Source organism: Schistocerca serialis, chromosome 4 (genome assembly GCF_023864345.2).
Source record: "Schistocerca serialis cubense isolate TAMUIC-IGC-003099 chromosome 4, iqSchSeri2.2, whole genome shotgun sequence".
NCBI lineage: Eukaryota > Metazoa > Arthropoda > Insecta > Orthoptera > Acrididae > Schistocerca > Schistocerca serialis.
The window spans coordinates 581,730,542-581,742,658 of NC_064641.1; the positions used below are offsets into that span (position 1 = coordinate 581,730,542).

Sequence of the window (12,117 nt, forward strand, 5' to 3'; positions counted from 1 at the left end):
TACAAGACAACATTGCAAAGTAAAGAATGTGTTTAGTCGATTCTGACCAGCCCAGCTAACAGAAAGTTTGGAAAATGCTGTTTAATCTTAAAATAAATTTGATAAGTTGGCCATACCATCGCCAGATTGATGTGCAAACAGAGCTTCAGCTTTTACAAGCCATATGGCAATTTCATATTCACAGTACAGAAAAGGAATGACAGCGCTTTCTAGGTTTGGATAACTATTACAGGGAACTTGAGCCTGAAACTGCAGAATCAGCGAGACCTTGCATACATTTTTTGAAAAAGGGGATAAAGTTTCATTGGACACCAATTTGCTAGCAAGCTTTTGTGTGGTGGAAGAACTTACTTAACACTTGTCCCAACATCCACCCACAGTGGCCGAGCAGTTCTAGGCCCCCCTATCCAGAACCACGCAGCTGCTATGGTTGCAGGTTCGAATCCTGCCTCGGGCATGGATGTGTGTGATGTCCTTAGGTTAGTTAGGTTTAAGTAGTTCTAAGTTTAGGGGCCTGATGACCTCAGCTGTTAAGTCCCATAGTGCTTAGAGCCATTTGAACTTGTTCCATCAAACCTTTTACAGGCAGTTGAAATAGTCCTGCAATGTTAGCAAAGAAATAGGAGGAAGAGAGTATCTGACCATCTGTGTTACCAAGCATGTAAATAAGATGGAGAATAATTACTCCACTGTGGAAAGAATGATGCTCAGCCTGATTTATGATACTACATATTTCTGTTGTTACCTGTGTGCATCACTAAAACTCCTTCCGAACAGACCTCAAAAAGCCCAATGATACCGACTGGCCACCGTGTCATCCTCAGCCCACAGGCGTCACTGGTTGCGGGTATGGAGGGGCATATGGTCAGCTCACCACTCTCCTGGCCTTATGTCAGTTTACAAGACCGGAACCCCTACTTCTCAATCAACAAGTGTAAGTAGCTCCTCAGTTTGCCTCACAAGGGCTGAGTACACCCCATTTGCCAACAGCACTTGGCAGACCAGATAGTCACTCATCCAAGTGCTAGCCCAGCCCAACAGTGCTTAACTTCGGTGATCCAATGGGAACCAGTGTTACCACTGTGGCAAGGCCATTGGCTGCATTGTATCATGCAGAATTAAAATGACTTATGGGCCTGAAGGATGAAACAAGCACTTAACTCAATTAATATACCAGCTTATGTGATACACTGTCCCAGGAGAACACATGGCAACACTGAAGACCTTAAAGTGTGCACAATAGATCATGTTGGCATTGTTCCAGAGGAATGGAGTAGGGCACAGACCTAGACTGTAAGCAGTTTGCAACAGAGTTGTGTATTAACAAATGGTATTGTATTTGTAAACCAAGTATGGATAGCATATCATGTACCAGGAAGTTAATGTAATGAGCTTAGTAAGTTGTGGAGAGTGATGAACAATGGAATAATGTTTCACAGAGAACTACTGTTGTTGCACATACAAACAGGATATAGGGCAGAATGTAATGAATTGTGTGCTCTGCGCTCTAAGAACAGAACTTGGGCATCAGTGGGTACCATTTTAGAGATTACTAGAGGCCAACAACCGTTCTGAATGAATGGTATGGGTATTCTTGGGCCCTTCATGTGAATATCAGCAGGTAAGAAGTATGTTTAAATCATTTTTGACCACTTTTCGTGCTGTGTTCTTTATCAGTCAACAAGCAGAGGGAGTAGTACACACAATGGTTTAGCAATGGTTCTTGAAGTCTGGGGCACTAAGAACCATGACAACCAGTCAGGATACTAATTTTATATCTGAACAGATGAAACAATTACACTAGCTCCTATGAATTTAGAAGTTACAGGCAAGTGTACAGCACTGTCAACCTTAGGCATACAGTCCTTTACTAACTACCTATATGTCAGCACTCACCGAGAAACTGCATAAAAACTGAAAAATCCAAAAGTGACTCTGTGAATATTTTATAGTTTGATCAATGTGAATATAAAATGATCGTGTGGCATTGATGGCTGGGAGACTCTATCTAGGGAAGATCGGCGGCCGGGTTGCGAGTCTTATTTCAGGTGATGCCACACTGGGCGACTTGCATATTGGCGATGATGAAACGATGAGGAGGACAACATAAAACCCAGACCACAAGCGGAGAAAATCTCCAAACTGGACAGGAATCGAACTGGGACCCACTGCATGGTAGGCAAACAAGTTACCATTCAGTTAAGCAGGCCGACATCAATGTGAAGAGAGAGCTAAAGACAGGATAAACATGTGTTCAGTATGAACTGTGTGAAAAATAAAATAGTTACAGGTTCAACCGTAACATGGAAATTCGAGGATCCATTTCTTTAAGAGAGGAAGAATGTAGTGATGCTGGCTAGCAGCGGATTCGCTTGACATCCACCATCAGCAGGTGTCACCAGCCAGGGGTTCATTCTCCATATGTCTTCACTTCCCTCACTTTCTGTAGTTGTGGAGCCTGCCTTGCTATAGACATAAAAGTGGAGGCATGAAAGTGCTTGGAGGTAGCACCACTACCTGGAACAGTTCTTCCACTGACTGGGAATATCTACCACAGAAAGTCACTCCGCTAAAGGGGCGAACTGAGTGCGGATACCACAAACGATTGATTATACGACAATGAGTCACCTGCTACCAAGCCGGAAGTCTCTGGATTTGACGTCACCTACCCATTAGAGGACCCCTAGCCCCTACAGTACTCTTGAATCTGCGCACTGTTGTCGGAGCTGAGTATGATATTTCTGTGTTTATCACTTAGTCTGCAATCTGTTTATTGTTCTCCTGTTCAGCAGAAACATCTTGTTATCTTTATTTATATTGCTACTTGACCCCTGAATACCTGGTCTAAGTTAACTGTGTCGATTAGTTCTGGCCTCTTAATGACATGGAGCTCTAATAGGGTATTTTCACGAGTTGGCTCATGATTAGCTACTGAAAGTGATTTTAGAATAAGGCATTTAGAACAGTTTCACATGCTTCCCTATTCCTACAACATGTATTACTCATTTGAGTCTCCCTGTCAATAGCCAAGTTGAAATTTCCAGCTAATACTATAATATGACCAGTAAATTTATGCAAAATGTTCTCCAAGCTATCCCTCACATGAGCCGCTGATACTGTTCTACAGACAGTATGTGACGCCCATGTTTGACCCACGTTTAACACTTATCTTTGCCCAAATTAATTTCACATCCAGAATATAACTGGATTTTGATGCATATTTTACTGACAGAAACACGTTCAGTCTCTCTCTGCAATATACATTCAAATCAGAATTTAAAATTTCTGATTCGTGTGAATCGACTGGACCTGTCTATCGGCTGTGTATTTGCATCGATGCGGCTAAAGTCAGAGGTCGTACTCGTTCCGAGCATAGGAAAAGCCCTCTGCCCGTACGCTCGAAGAGTGAGCTGTGGGCCGTCAGTGGGAGGGGTTTGACAGAATCTCGTGAGGTGGGCACAGCCGCGCCTTGGCAGTCAAATGGCTCCGACCACTATGGGACTTAACATCTGAGGTCATCATTCCCCTAGACTTAGAACTACTTAAACTTAACTAACCTAAGGCCATCACACACATCCATACCAGAGGCAGGATTCGAACCAGCAACCTTAGCAGCAGCGCGGTTCCAGACTGAAGTGCCTAGAACTGCTTGGCCACAACGGCCGGCTCCTTGGCAGTCGGTATTCGGCTGTTGTTTTGACGTACAGAAGAATGGCGAAAGTGGGCCAGTGATGTGGCTGTGATCAACTGCGAGGACACCACTATTGTTTGAACTACTGCTGTGTTCTACTTAGATGCACCACATTACCTGAATGTTGACAATCTTTTTTGCTCATGCTTTGAGAATTGTGGCGGGTTGCTGTCTTTCATGTTCCAGTGTGGATTAATGTTTCTTTCTGTTATTTGCTGTAGGAGAAGGGAGTTTATATGTAAACAACGAAAAATCTTGAGTATGGTGGTAGCTTAACGTTATCAGCTGATGGCTTTTCTTTACTGATGGCCTGTTTCTATGATGAGAGCAAAACGCGCTAGTAAACCTTCTGCAATGTAATAGCTAGTATAATTTTGATTCCTGAGTGCTGAAAAGGTAGCTGTCGAGTCAAGGTGCTGTAAGTGACCACGTATTCTTGTTTCATCATTTCCAACAGTAAAGTTATGGATTATTCTCTTGGATGACAAGTACCTAAATTTCAAATGTAAGTGGTGAAATTTTAAAAGGAACAAAGAGTGGTCGTATTGCTTAATTGGGTTGTTGAGCTCAAAATGAAAAACCATTCTTCGTAAAGACAAAAACTCAAAGCACCAAATTAAGTGTTAAACTTTAAGGAAACCGACAGTTTTCGTGTTGCTCAATGTGGTTGCTGATTTCAAACCTCTTTTATTTTGTTACCTACGTAATAGGCCTTAAGGAAAATTGGCCTATTAACTTGTAGTTCAAAGAGGCTGTTGCCGCATTTTGAATAACTACAGTGTGCCATAGATTTGTGCTGCGTTGGGGAAAATTTCAAGGCGGGCTAGTGCCCGAAGTTTAGGTCATTGACAGTTCGTATCTAAAAATGTGATTCACTATTGGTGATGTATCTTGTAATTTTAAAAGGGTTAGGTCCAAGGTCATTTTGGAAACTTGTTACATTTGAGATTTAAATTTTAGGTCGTTAGTTATCAAGGACTAGTTTTCGTGTTCATGCAATTTTAGGATAAAAATTTTATTTGTCGTAAGCAAATTATCTTTAAACTTCGCATATTTTGCAGTACTGACTAGAGCCCATGTTTTGTAGTCCACAGACGTTGCTCAATTAAATTATAAATTTTAAAATGGTTGCTGTTTCGCGTTGTGCATCCATTGCAGTGTCTACTTGTTATCTAGTCACATGCACCAACGGCTGTTGGATTTGTCTTGGGTTGTTGCTTCGCAAATCTGAAGCTGTACCCATTGGCTTTAGGTCAAGATGTCATTGTACGTTGTTATTACCTCGTTCTTTAAAAAAAATGTGTGGCTAGTGCCTCAAACTAGTTAAAGAAATTTTGCAAGTTGTGTTGAGAGCCTGTTATGTGGCTTAGTGCCGCCAATCAGAAATGTTAACTTTTTTTTAATTTCAGTAGAACAAGTTATGACTTGGAATCACAATATAAGTAATTCTGCTGAATGGTCTAAGTACCAATGTATGTTCCTTAAATGATGTTAATAAATGTTTTGTAAATCTATTGTCCAATGGCTTAACACTCAAGGACAACTGTATCCGGACATTCCTGCTCTCAGTTCCCAAGTAATTCCATCTACCTTCACCAGTCCCGACAACGCCACCTGCCCCCCCCCCCTCTCCACCCTGGTACGTTTGTTATTGACGGTTGGTTTAACTAGCTTTCCATCCCAAGCACTGTGTGGGTATTATTTTCGTTTCGGTGGGACTGATACTCTTCCCAGTCAGATATCAGAATTTATCTTATCGCTCTTGTGGATGAATTTCTCTATCCTAAATCACCCAGGTATGGACGCCACACGAGGAGCCGCTTCTTGGCTATAGTGTACACCTGATCTACAGTTCTCCAACCAACAGAGGAGGTCGAGAAATCCGCATCCAAGATCATAACACACTTGCCTGACACTTCTTTAAGCCTTCCATATGGGTCCATACCAGAGGATCACTATCGCTCTTGGGAACAATGATGTAAAATGCTAAATATGCTTCCACCCCGCAGTCAAGACTGTCTTCATCAAAGTAGGGAGCTGTCTGTAGAAAATGGGAATGATCTATAAACTCAGGCGGCAGTCGTCGTTCAATTTGCAAGTGAGAGTATACAGTGGTCTCAATCGCTCCCGGCAGAGCCTCGACAACATCTTGCACGAGATCGCCTGGCAAGCAGATAAGTTGGTCACTAGCCTTTCTTCCCAAACCCTCCTGTAACTTCCACAAGGGGCATCAATACCCGTGTAACAATGATGCTCCCAGTGGCAAGCACTGCTTTGGACCTTTCAGGAAGATCTGCCCAATCTCAACATATGAAGCGTCCTGTGCTGGCTCAGATGTACTTTTAGCAGTGGGAAATACTTCAAATCCATTTTTGAGGTGTAAGGGACAGCTCTGCGTTTGGTACCCACTTTCGAAGTACGTCCAGATATCTGCGACTTCATCACTGTTTGCTATTCACTGTCAGGTAAACGTCGACCTTCCAGTGCAAGCGAATTAGAAGGCGCAACTGCGTCAGTGATTGCAGGCGACTCCATGTGCTCCACAGGTGCCACAGAATTCGTTTCAGGTCATCCACCGTTGCTGCAGATCAGGACAGCGGTCTAACAGTAGTCTGTCGACCTCACGCAGCACTTCTTCCAGATGTTTACACACTATAGAGAGTTATACCTGCATCCACACCAACAAGAATACCCCCTGTCAATGTTTAATGACCGTTTGTTATACCCGAAAGAATGTAACACTAGGCAAAGCAGTAGTTGGACGCAATTTCAGTACTCTGCTACCCTAATTCTGGTTTTTATTGCACTCCAGAGTCAGCTCACACAATGCAGGGCTTGCTACCATTGGATTCACATTCAGGAAAAGAGCCGTTCACATCCGCGTATGGTCATCCAGATTTATGTTCTTCTATGGTTTCCCTAAATTACTCAGGTGATTACAAAGACTGCCAGTCCTTCTCCAAGTAGCTTCAACCACTAAACTTAATTCTCAACAAAGCAGTAAGAGGCGTGATGAACAATATAAATAAAATAAAAAACACTTTTGATGATCTAAATCCATTACCAATAACCGACAGCCTCCATGTGGACTTCCAAATGCTGCAATCCTGGTTAGTACTGTTGCCACGAGGAAAGGAAGTAGCTATGCACGTCAAACCAGTCATTCGTGTCATTCTTTCGCGAACAGGCATAAGACTGCAGTTTAAGGCTGTAGTGTTAAGCAGAGTTGGGTACTTGGAGAGCGATGGGCAGCCCTTCTAATCTCTTGAGTGATTCAGGGAAACCATGAAAAATTTAAATCTGGATGACGATATGGGGATGTAAGCGCCTCCTCTCTCGAACTGCAAATCCAGTAGCAAGCCCTGCCATGTAAGACACCTTCGTGACACTGAGAGCCGATGCTGTGTGTAGTGGACAGCAGAAGGCAACAACTTATAAAATACAATACCATGTAATCTCACACGCCATAACTTTCATTTATTTCAAAGCGGAAAACTTTTAAATTTAACCCTTAGTTCAGTTTTGGAAATATAGGAGGAGAAATTGAAGGGATGACTCTAGCAATAATAAATGGAATCGAGTTGATGGTAGAAAATCTAATGACTTGATTGTGGCTGGCGTAGAGTAATGTTTTCTATTCGTCAGTCATGATTTTAAAACTACCAAATTTACCTTGAAATTACATATATCCTATAGAGTAAGGATTTTCTTTAATTTAGTCGCTTTCTGCGTATAAAATATGAAACGCTACTCTTGTTGTCGCTTCTTATTTATATATTTATTTAGACTGATCTATAAAACTTTCTGAGAGAAAACCTGAGGATTACAGTCGTTTAGACTTAACATTTCTGTTCATATCTCTTATCGCATGGATTTTTGGGGTGTAATGTACCCACCTCTGGCGCCTCAATTCTGGGCGAAAATTATAAAAGACTGAGTAGCTGAGTGTGTCTATAGTGACCACAAAGTATATTACCTTTATTTCACCTCAAAATTTAATAAGATTTTGGTAATTATCAGAGCTCCACAAGCATATTCAGTACATCTATGTGCAGTATGGACAATTTAAATTTCATTGTCTAGATCTGTGGAACTAAAGGACGTACCAGGTAGCAAAGAGGTTTCTGTTCGCCTTTGGAAGAAGCTCTTGTACTGGTTGACACCACACAATAGGGAGCTCTTTGGCCACTTTTTAAGGAACGGGACACGTGTGTTCCAAAACAGTTGGATCGGCAGTGTTCAGGGTTCTGGGAGACGCGAGGTGGGTGAAACCTATTAAGTGTGAGTGTGCCTATTCACAGTTAATTCATTGTATTACTTGTGTAGACTTCAGCTGCAGCCAAAAATACGTCTAGCTATCATCGCTCATTGCTCGTTTAGCGGTATATGGAATTTTTCTGGTTAATTTCGGAACGTTGTAACCGGTACGTTTGGCCACGTGTGCAAGCCGTTGTTCCGATCTATTTCTGTTCAGACATATGGACTCGTATCTTCTTAGTTCAGTCTGATTTAGTTCGCTGGTGATCTCATTAGTATAGTACACCTGAACAGATTTCTGAAACGTCATGAATTTCGATTTCAGTGCGGAATCTATTTTCCACATGCCTTTGTTCCCTTCACGTGTTAAGTACGGATCTGAGAGCCTTAAGTTCTCATATCATGACTCCCAGTACTATATCCAGTTCAATGTGGTAAGCTAGTCCGCAACTCGTGGTCTTGCGGTAGCGTTCTCTCTTTCCGCGCACGGGGTCCCGGGTTCGATTCGCGGCGAGGCGAGGGATTTTCCCTGCCTCGAGATGACTGGGTGTTGTGTTATCATCATCATTCATCGCCATTACCGTCGGAGGAAGGTAATGGCAAAGCACCTTCGCTACGACTTTGCCTAGTCGGCGGTGCATGTCTCCCGCATCGCTCCCTACGCTACTCGGTGTATGGGACCGCATCATCATCATCATCATCATTCTGAATTTTACCACTCATTTTGTGCAGAACTTTTGATTGTGACGACCACGTCTTGATGTATTGCGAGAATAGTTACATGTCACAGTTACTGATTCTCAGGGTAAGACTTCCAAATTAGTTTCAGAATTTCTTCTCTGGTGCAACTGTTAATATTTATTCTTATCGATGAATTCTTGTTCATTTTCTTCGTGCACTCAGGCCAAGGGAACGACCTTTTGCCAACCACGTGCATAGTGGTGAAGTTTTTTCTTTATTCCTATATTTGTCCTGAATATCTGTTATATGTGTATATGTACTTTAATGTCGCCATTCCTCTAACCATTCCATAATTAATGATTAATGATAAATCGTTGTGGGGTCTCCAAGACGCATTTAATGTAATTTTGTAACTCAGACGAGAGTTTTATGAAGAAGAGCAATCAATATCCATTTATTAATTGTTCAGTTTATTAGTTCGTTCAACTGTTCTCGAATAAATGTGATATTTTTACCAGAGCACATGCTTACGTATTCCCTCGCAAACTTCCATTTTACGTCCTACTGCTATCCGTTCTACAACAGGTAAATATGGTCATGTTATTTATTCAATTCTTATTTAACTATCATAAATGTGCAGATCCGGGAACTCAGTTCATGTAAACATCAAAGGTTTTTCTCTCGTGTACGCTCATTTTTATGGACACCTTCATCACGAGCACCGATCCCCAACCAGATCTTTCATCGACAGATACCCTTCAATTTAAAACAAGATGGAGCTGCAGCCGGAGCTTCCGTTCGTAAAATCGACTAAGACCTCCTCCGATTATTTTCTTACACTACAATTACCTGTGAAGTAGCAAAGGAATGAAGCATGGAACTGAGGCAGCAAGGACGAAATGTACCCAGTTTCTTAGAGTCCAGGCTATTAACCCCATACCAATGCTTCCAATACAGTAAGACGCAATTGCTAGAAAGTTCACATATGAGCGATGTTTTATTCCAGCCAATTCGATACCTGTAACACAAAAACTTCAATACAGTCGTTTGATTCATTCTCTGTTGTTAGATGCATCAACACGTAAACCATAAACAGGAAATGTATTTCGAGATCTAGTGCCCGAAACTGGTTAAGAAATTAAATTTCTTTTAAGCGACTTTGTTAGACCTAAGGTAATATAAGCAAGATAACACCTCGGTAAGAAGTTTGTATTTTAACGAAATCTACAGTAGCCTACTATGTCTGAGAGAAAGAGTGGAAAAGGAATGCTGTAATGGATGGTAGCTGAACACTAATAAACAAATTCTGAGTGTCAAATCCGTAGGAGCAACTTCTGTGAAACTTGCTTAAGAGGGATATCGAGTAACTGAAATCTCAGAGTGTTTTATTAGTAGGGAAGCTGAGAGGCCGCAGGAAGACCATCTGGATCCATGACCGCCGTCAGTTAGGCACTGCTGAGCAGAATACTGATATTTCTCGACATAATTTTAATTATTGTACCTGTAGCTGGTTTCAGACTTACATCATACGGAAAAAACCTACGTCTTTCGATTGAAGCGATATAGGGTTCACTGTCGCATATTGTGATGGTTGTTGTTGTTGTGGTCTTCAGTCCTGAGACTGGTTTGATGCAGCTCTCCATGCTACTCTATCCTGTGCAAGCTTTTTCATCTCCCAGTACCTACTGCAACCTACAACCTTCTGAATCTGCTTTGTGTATTCATCTCTTGGTCTCCCTCTACGATTTTTACCCTCCACGCTCCCCTCCATTACTAAATTGGTGATCCCTTGATGCCTCAGAACATGTCCTACCAACCGATCCCTTCTTCTGGTCAAGTTGCGCCACAAACTTCTCTTCTCCCCAATCCTATTCAATACTTCCTCATTAGTTATGTGATCTACCCATCTAATCTTCAGCATTCTTCTGTAGCACCACATTTCGAAAGCTTCTATTCTCTTCTTGTCCAAACTATTTATCGTCCATGTTTCACTTCCATACATGGCAACACTCCATACAAATACTTTCAGAAATGACTTCCTGACACTTAAATCAATACTGGATGTTAACAAATTTCTCTTCTTCAGAAACGCTTTCCTTGCCATTGCCAGCCTACATTTTATATCCTCTCTACTTCGACCATCATCAGTTATTTTGCTCCCCAAATAGCAAAACTCCTTTCCTAATTTAAGTGCCTCATTTCCTAATCTAATTCCCTCAGCATCACCCGACTTAATTAGACTACATTCCATTATCCTTGTTTTGCTTTTGTTGATGTTCATCTTATATCCTCCTTCCAAGACACTGTCCATTCCATTCAACTGCTCTTCCAAGTCCTTTGCTGTCTCTGACAGAATTACAATGTCATCGGCGAACCTCAAAGTTTTTATTTCTTCTCCATGAATTTTAATACCTACTCCGAATTTTTCTTTTGTTTCCTTTACTGCTTGCTCAATATACAGATTGAACAACATCGGGGAGAGGCTACAACACTGTCTTACTCCCTTCCCAACCACTGCTTCCCTTTCATGTCCCTCGACTCTTATAACTGACATCTGGTTTCTGTACGAATTGTAAATAGCTTTTCGCTCCCTGTATTTTACCCCTGCCACCTTCAGAATTTCAAAGAGAGTATTCCAGTCAACATTGTCAAAAGCTTTCTCTAAGTCTTCAAATGCTAGAAACGTAGGTTTGCCTTTCCTTAATCTTTCTTCTAAGATAAGTCGTAAGGTCAGTATTGCCTCACGTGTTCCAGTGTTTCTACGGATTCCAAACTGATCTTCCCCGAGGTTGGCTTCTACTAGTTTTTCCATTCGTCTGTAAAGAATTCGTGTTAGTATTTTGCAGCTGTGACTTATTAAGCTGATAGTTCGGTAATTTTCACATCTGTCAACACCTGCTTTCTTTGGGATTGGAATTATTATATTCTTCTTGAAGTCTGAGGGTATTTCGCCTGTCTCATACATCTTCCTCACCAGATGGTAGAGTTTTGTCAGGACTGGCTCTCCCACGGCCGTCAGTAGTTCCAATGGAATATTGTCTACTCCAGGGGCTTTGTTTCGACTCAGGTCTTTCAGTGCTCTGTCAAACTCTTCACGCAGTATCATATCTCCCATTTCATCTTCATCTACATCCTCTTCCATTTCCATAATATTGTCCTCAAGTACATCGCCCTTGTAGAGACCATCTATATACTCCTTCCACCTTTCTGCTTTCCCTTCTTTGCTTAGAACTGGGTTTCCATCTGAGCTCTTGATATTCATACAAGTCGTTCTCTTATCTCCAAAGGTCTCTTTAATTTTCCTGTAGGCGGTATCTATCTTACCCCTAGTGAGACAAGCCTCTACATCCTTACATTTGTCCTCTAGCCATCCCTGATTAGCCATTTTGCACTTCCTGTCGATCTCATTTTTGAGACGTTTGTATTCCTTTTTGCCTGTTTCACTTACTGCATTTTTATATTTTCTCCTTTCATCAATTAAATTCAAT

The 12,117-nt window shown here is 41.6% G+C and overlaps 1 protein-coding gene and 1 pseudogene across 2 annotated transcripts in view; both read right to left on the reverse strand.

Annotated features, from left to right (window-relative positions):
* Positions 1-12,117, reverse strand: part of LOC126475321 (solute carrier family 22 member 7-like) — a 117,327-nt gene that overhangs the window by 27,087 nt on the left and 78,123 nt on the right. For both annotated transcript variants that reach the window (XM_050103106.1, XM_050103105.1), the window contains exon 5: positions 9,479-9,647. In XM_050103106.1, coding sequence (XP_049959063.1) covers positions 9,479-9,647 — 169 coding nt within the window. The remainder of the gene's footprint in view (positions 1-9,478; positions 9,648-12,117) is intronic.
* LOC126475966 (5S ribosomal RNA) lies at positions 982-1,099 on the reverse strand (annotated as a pseudogene).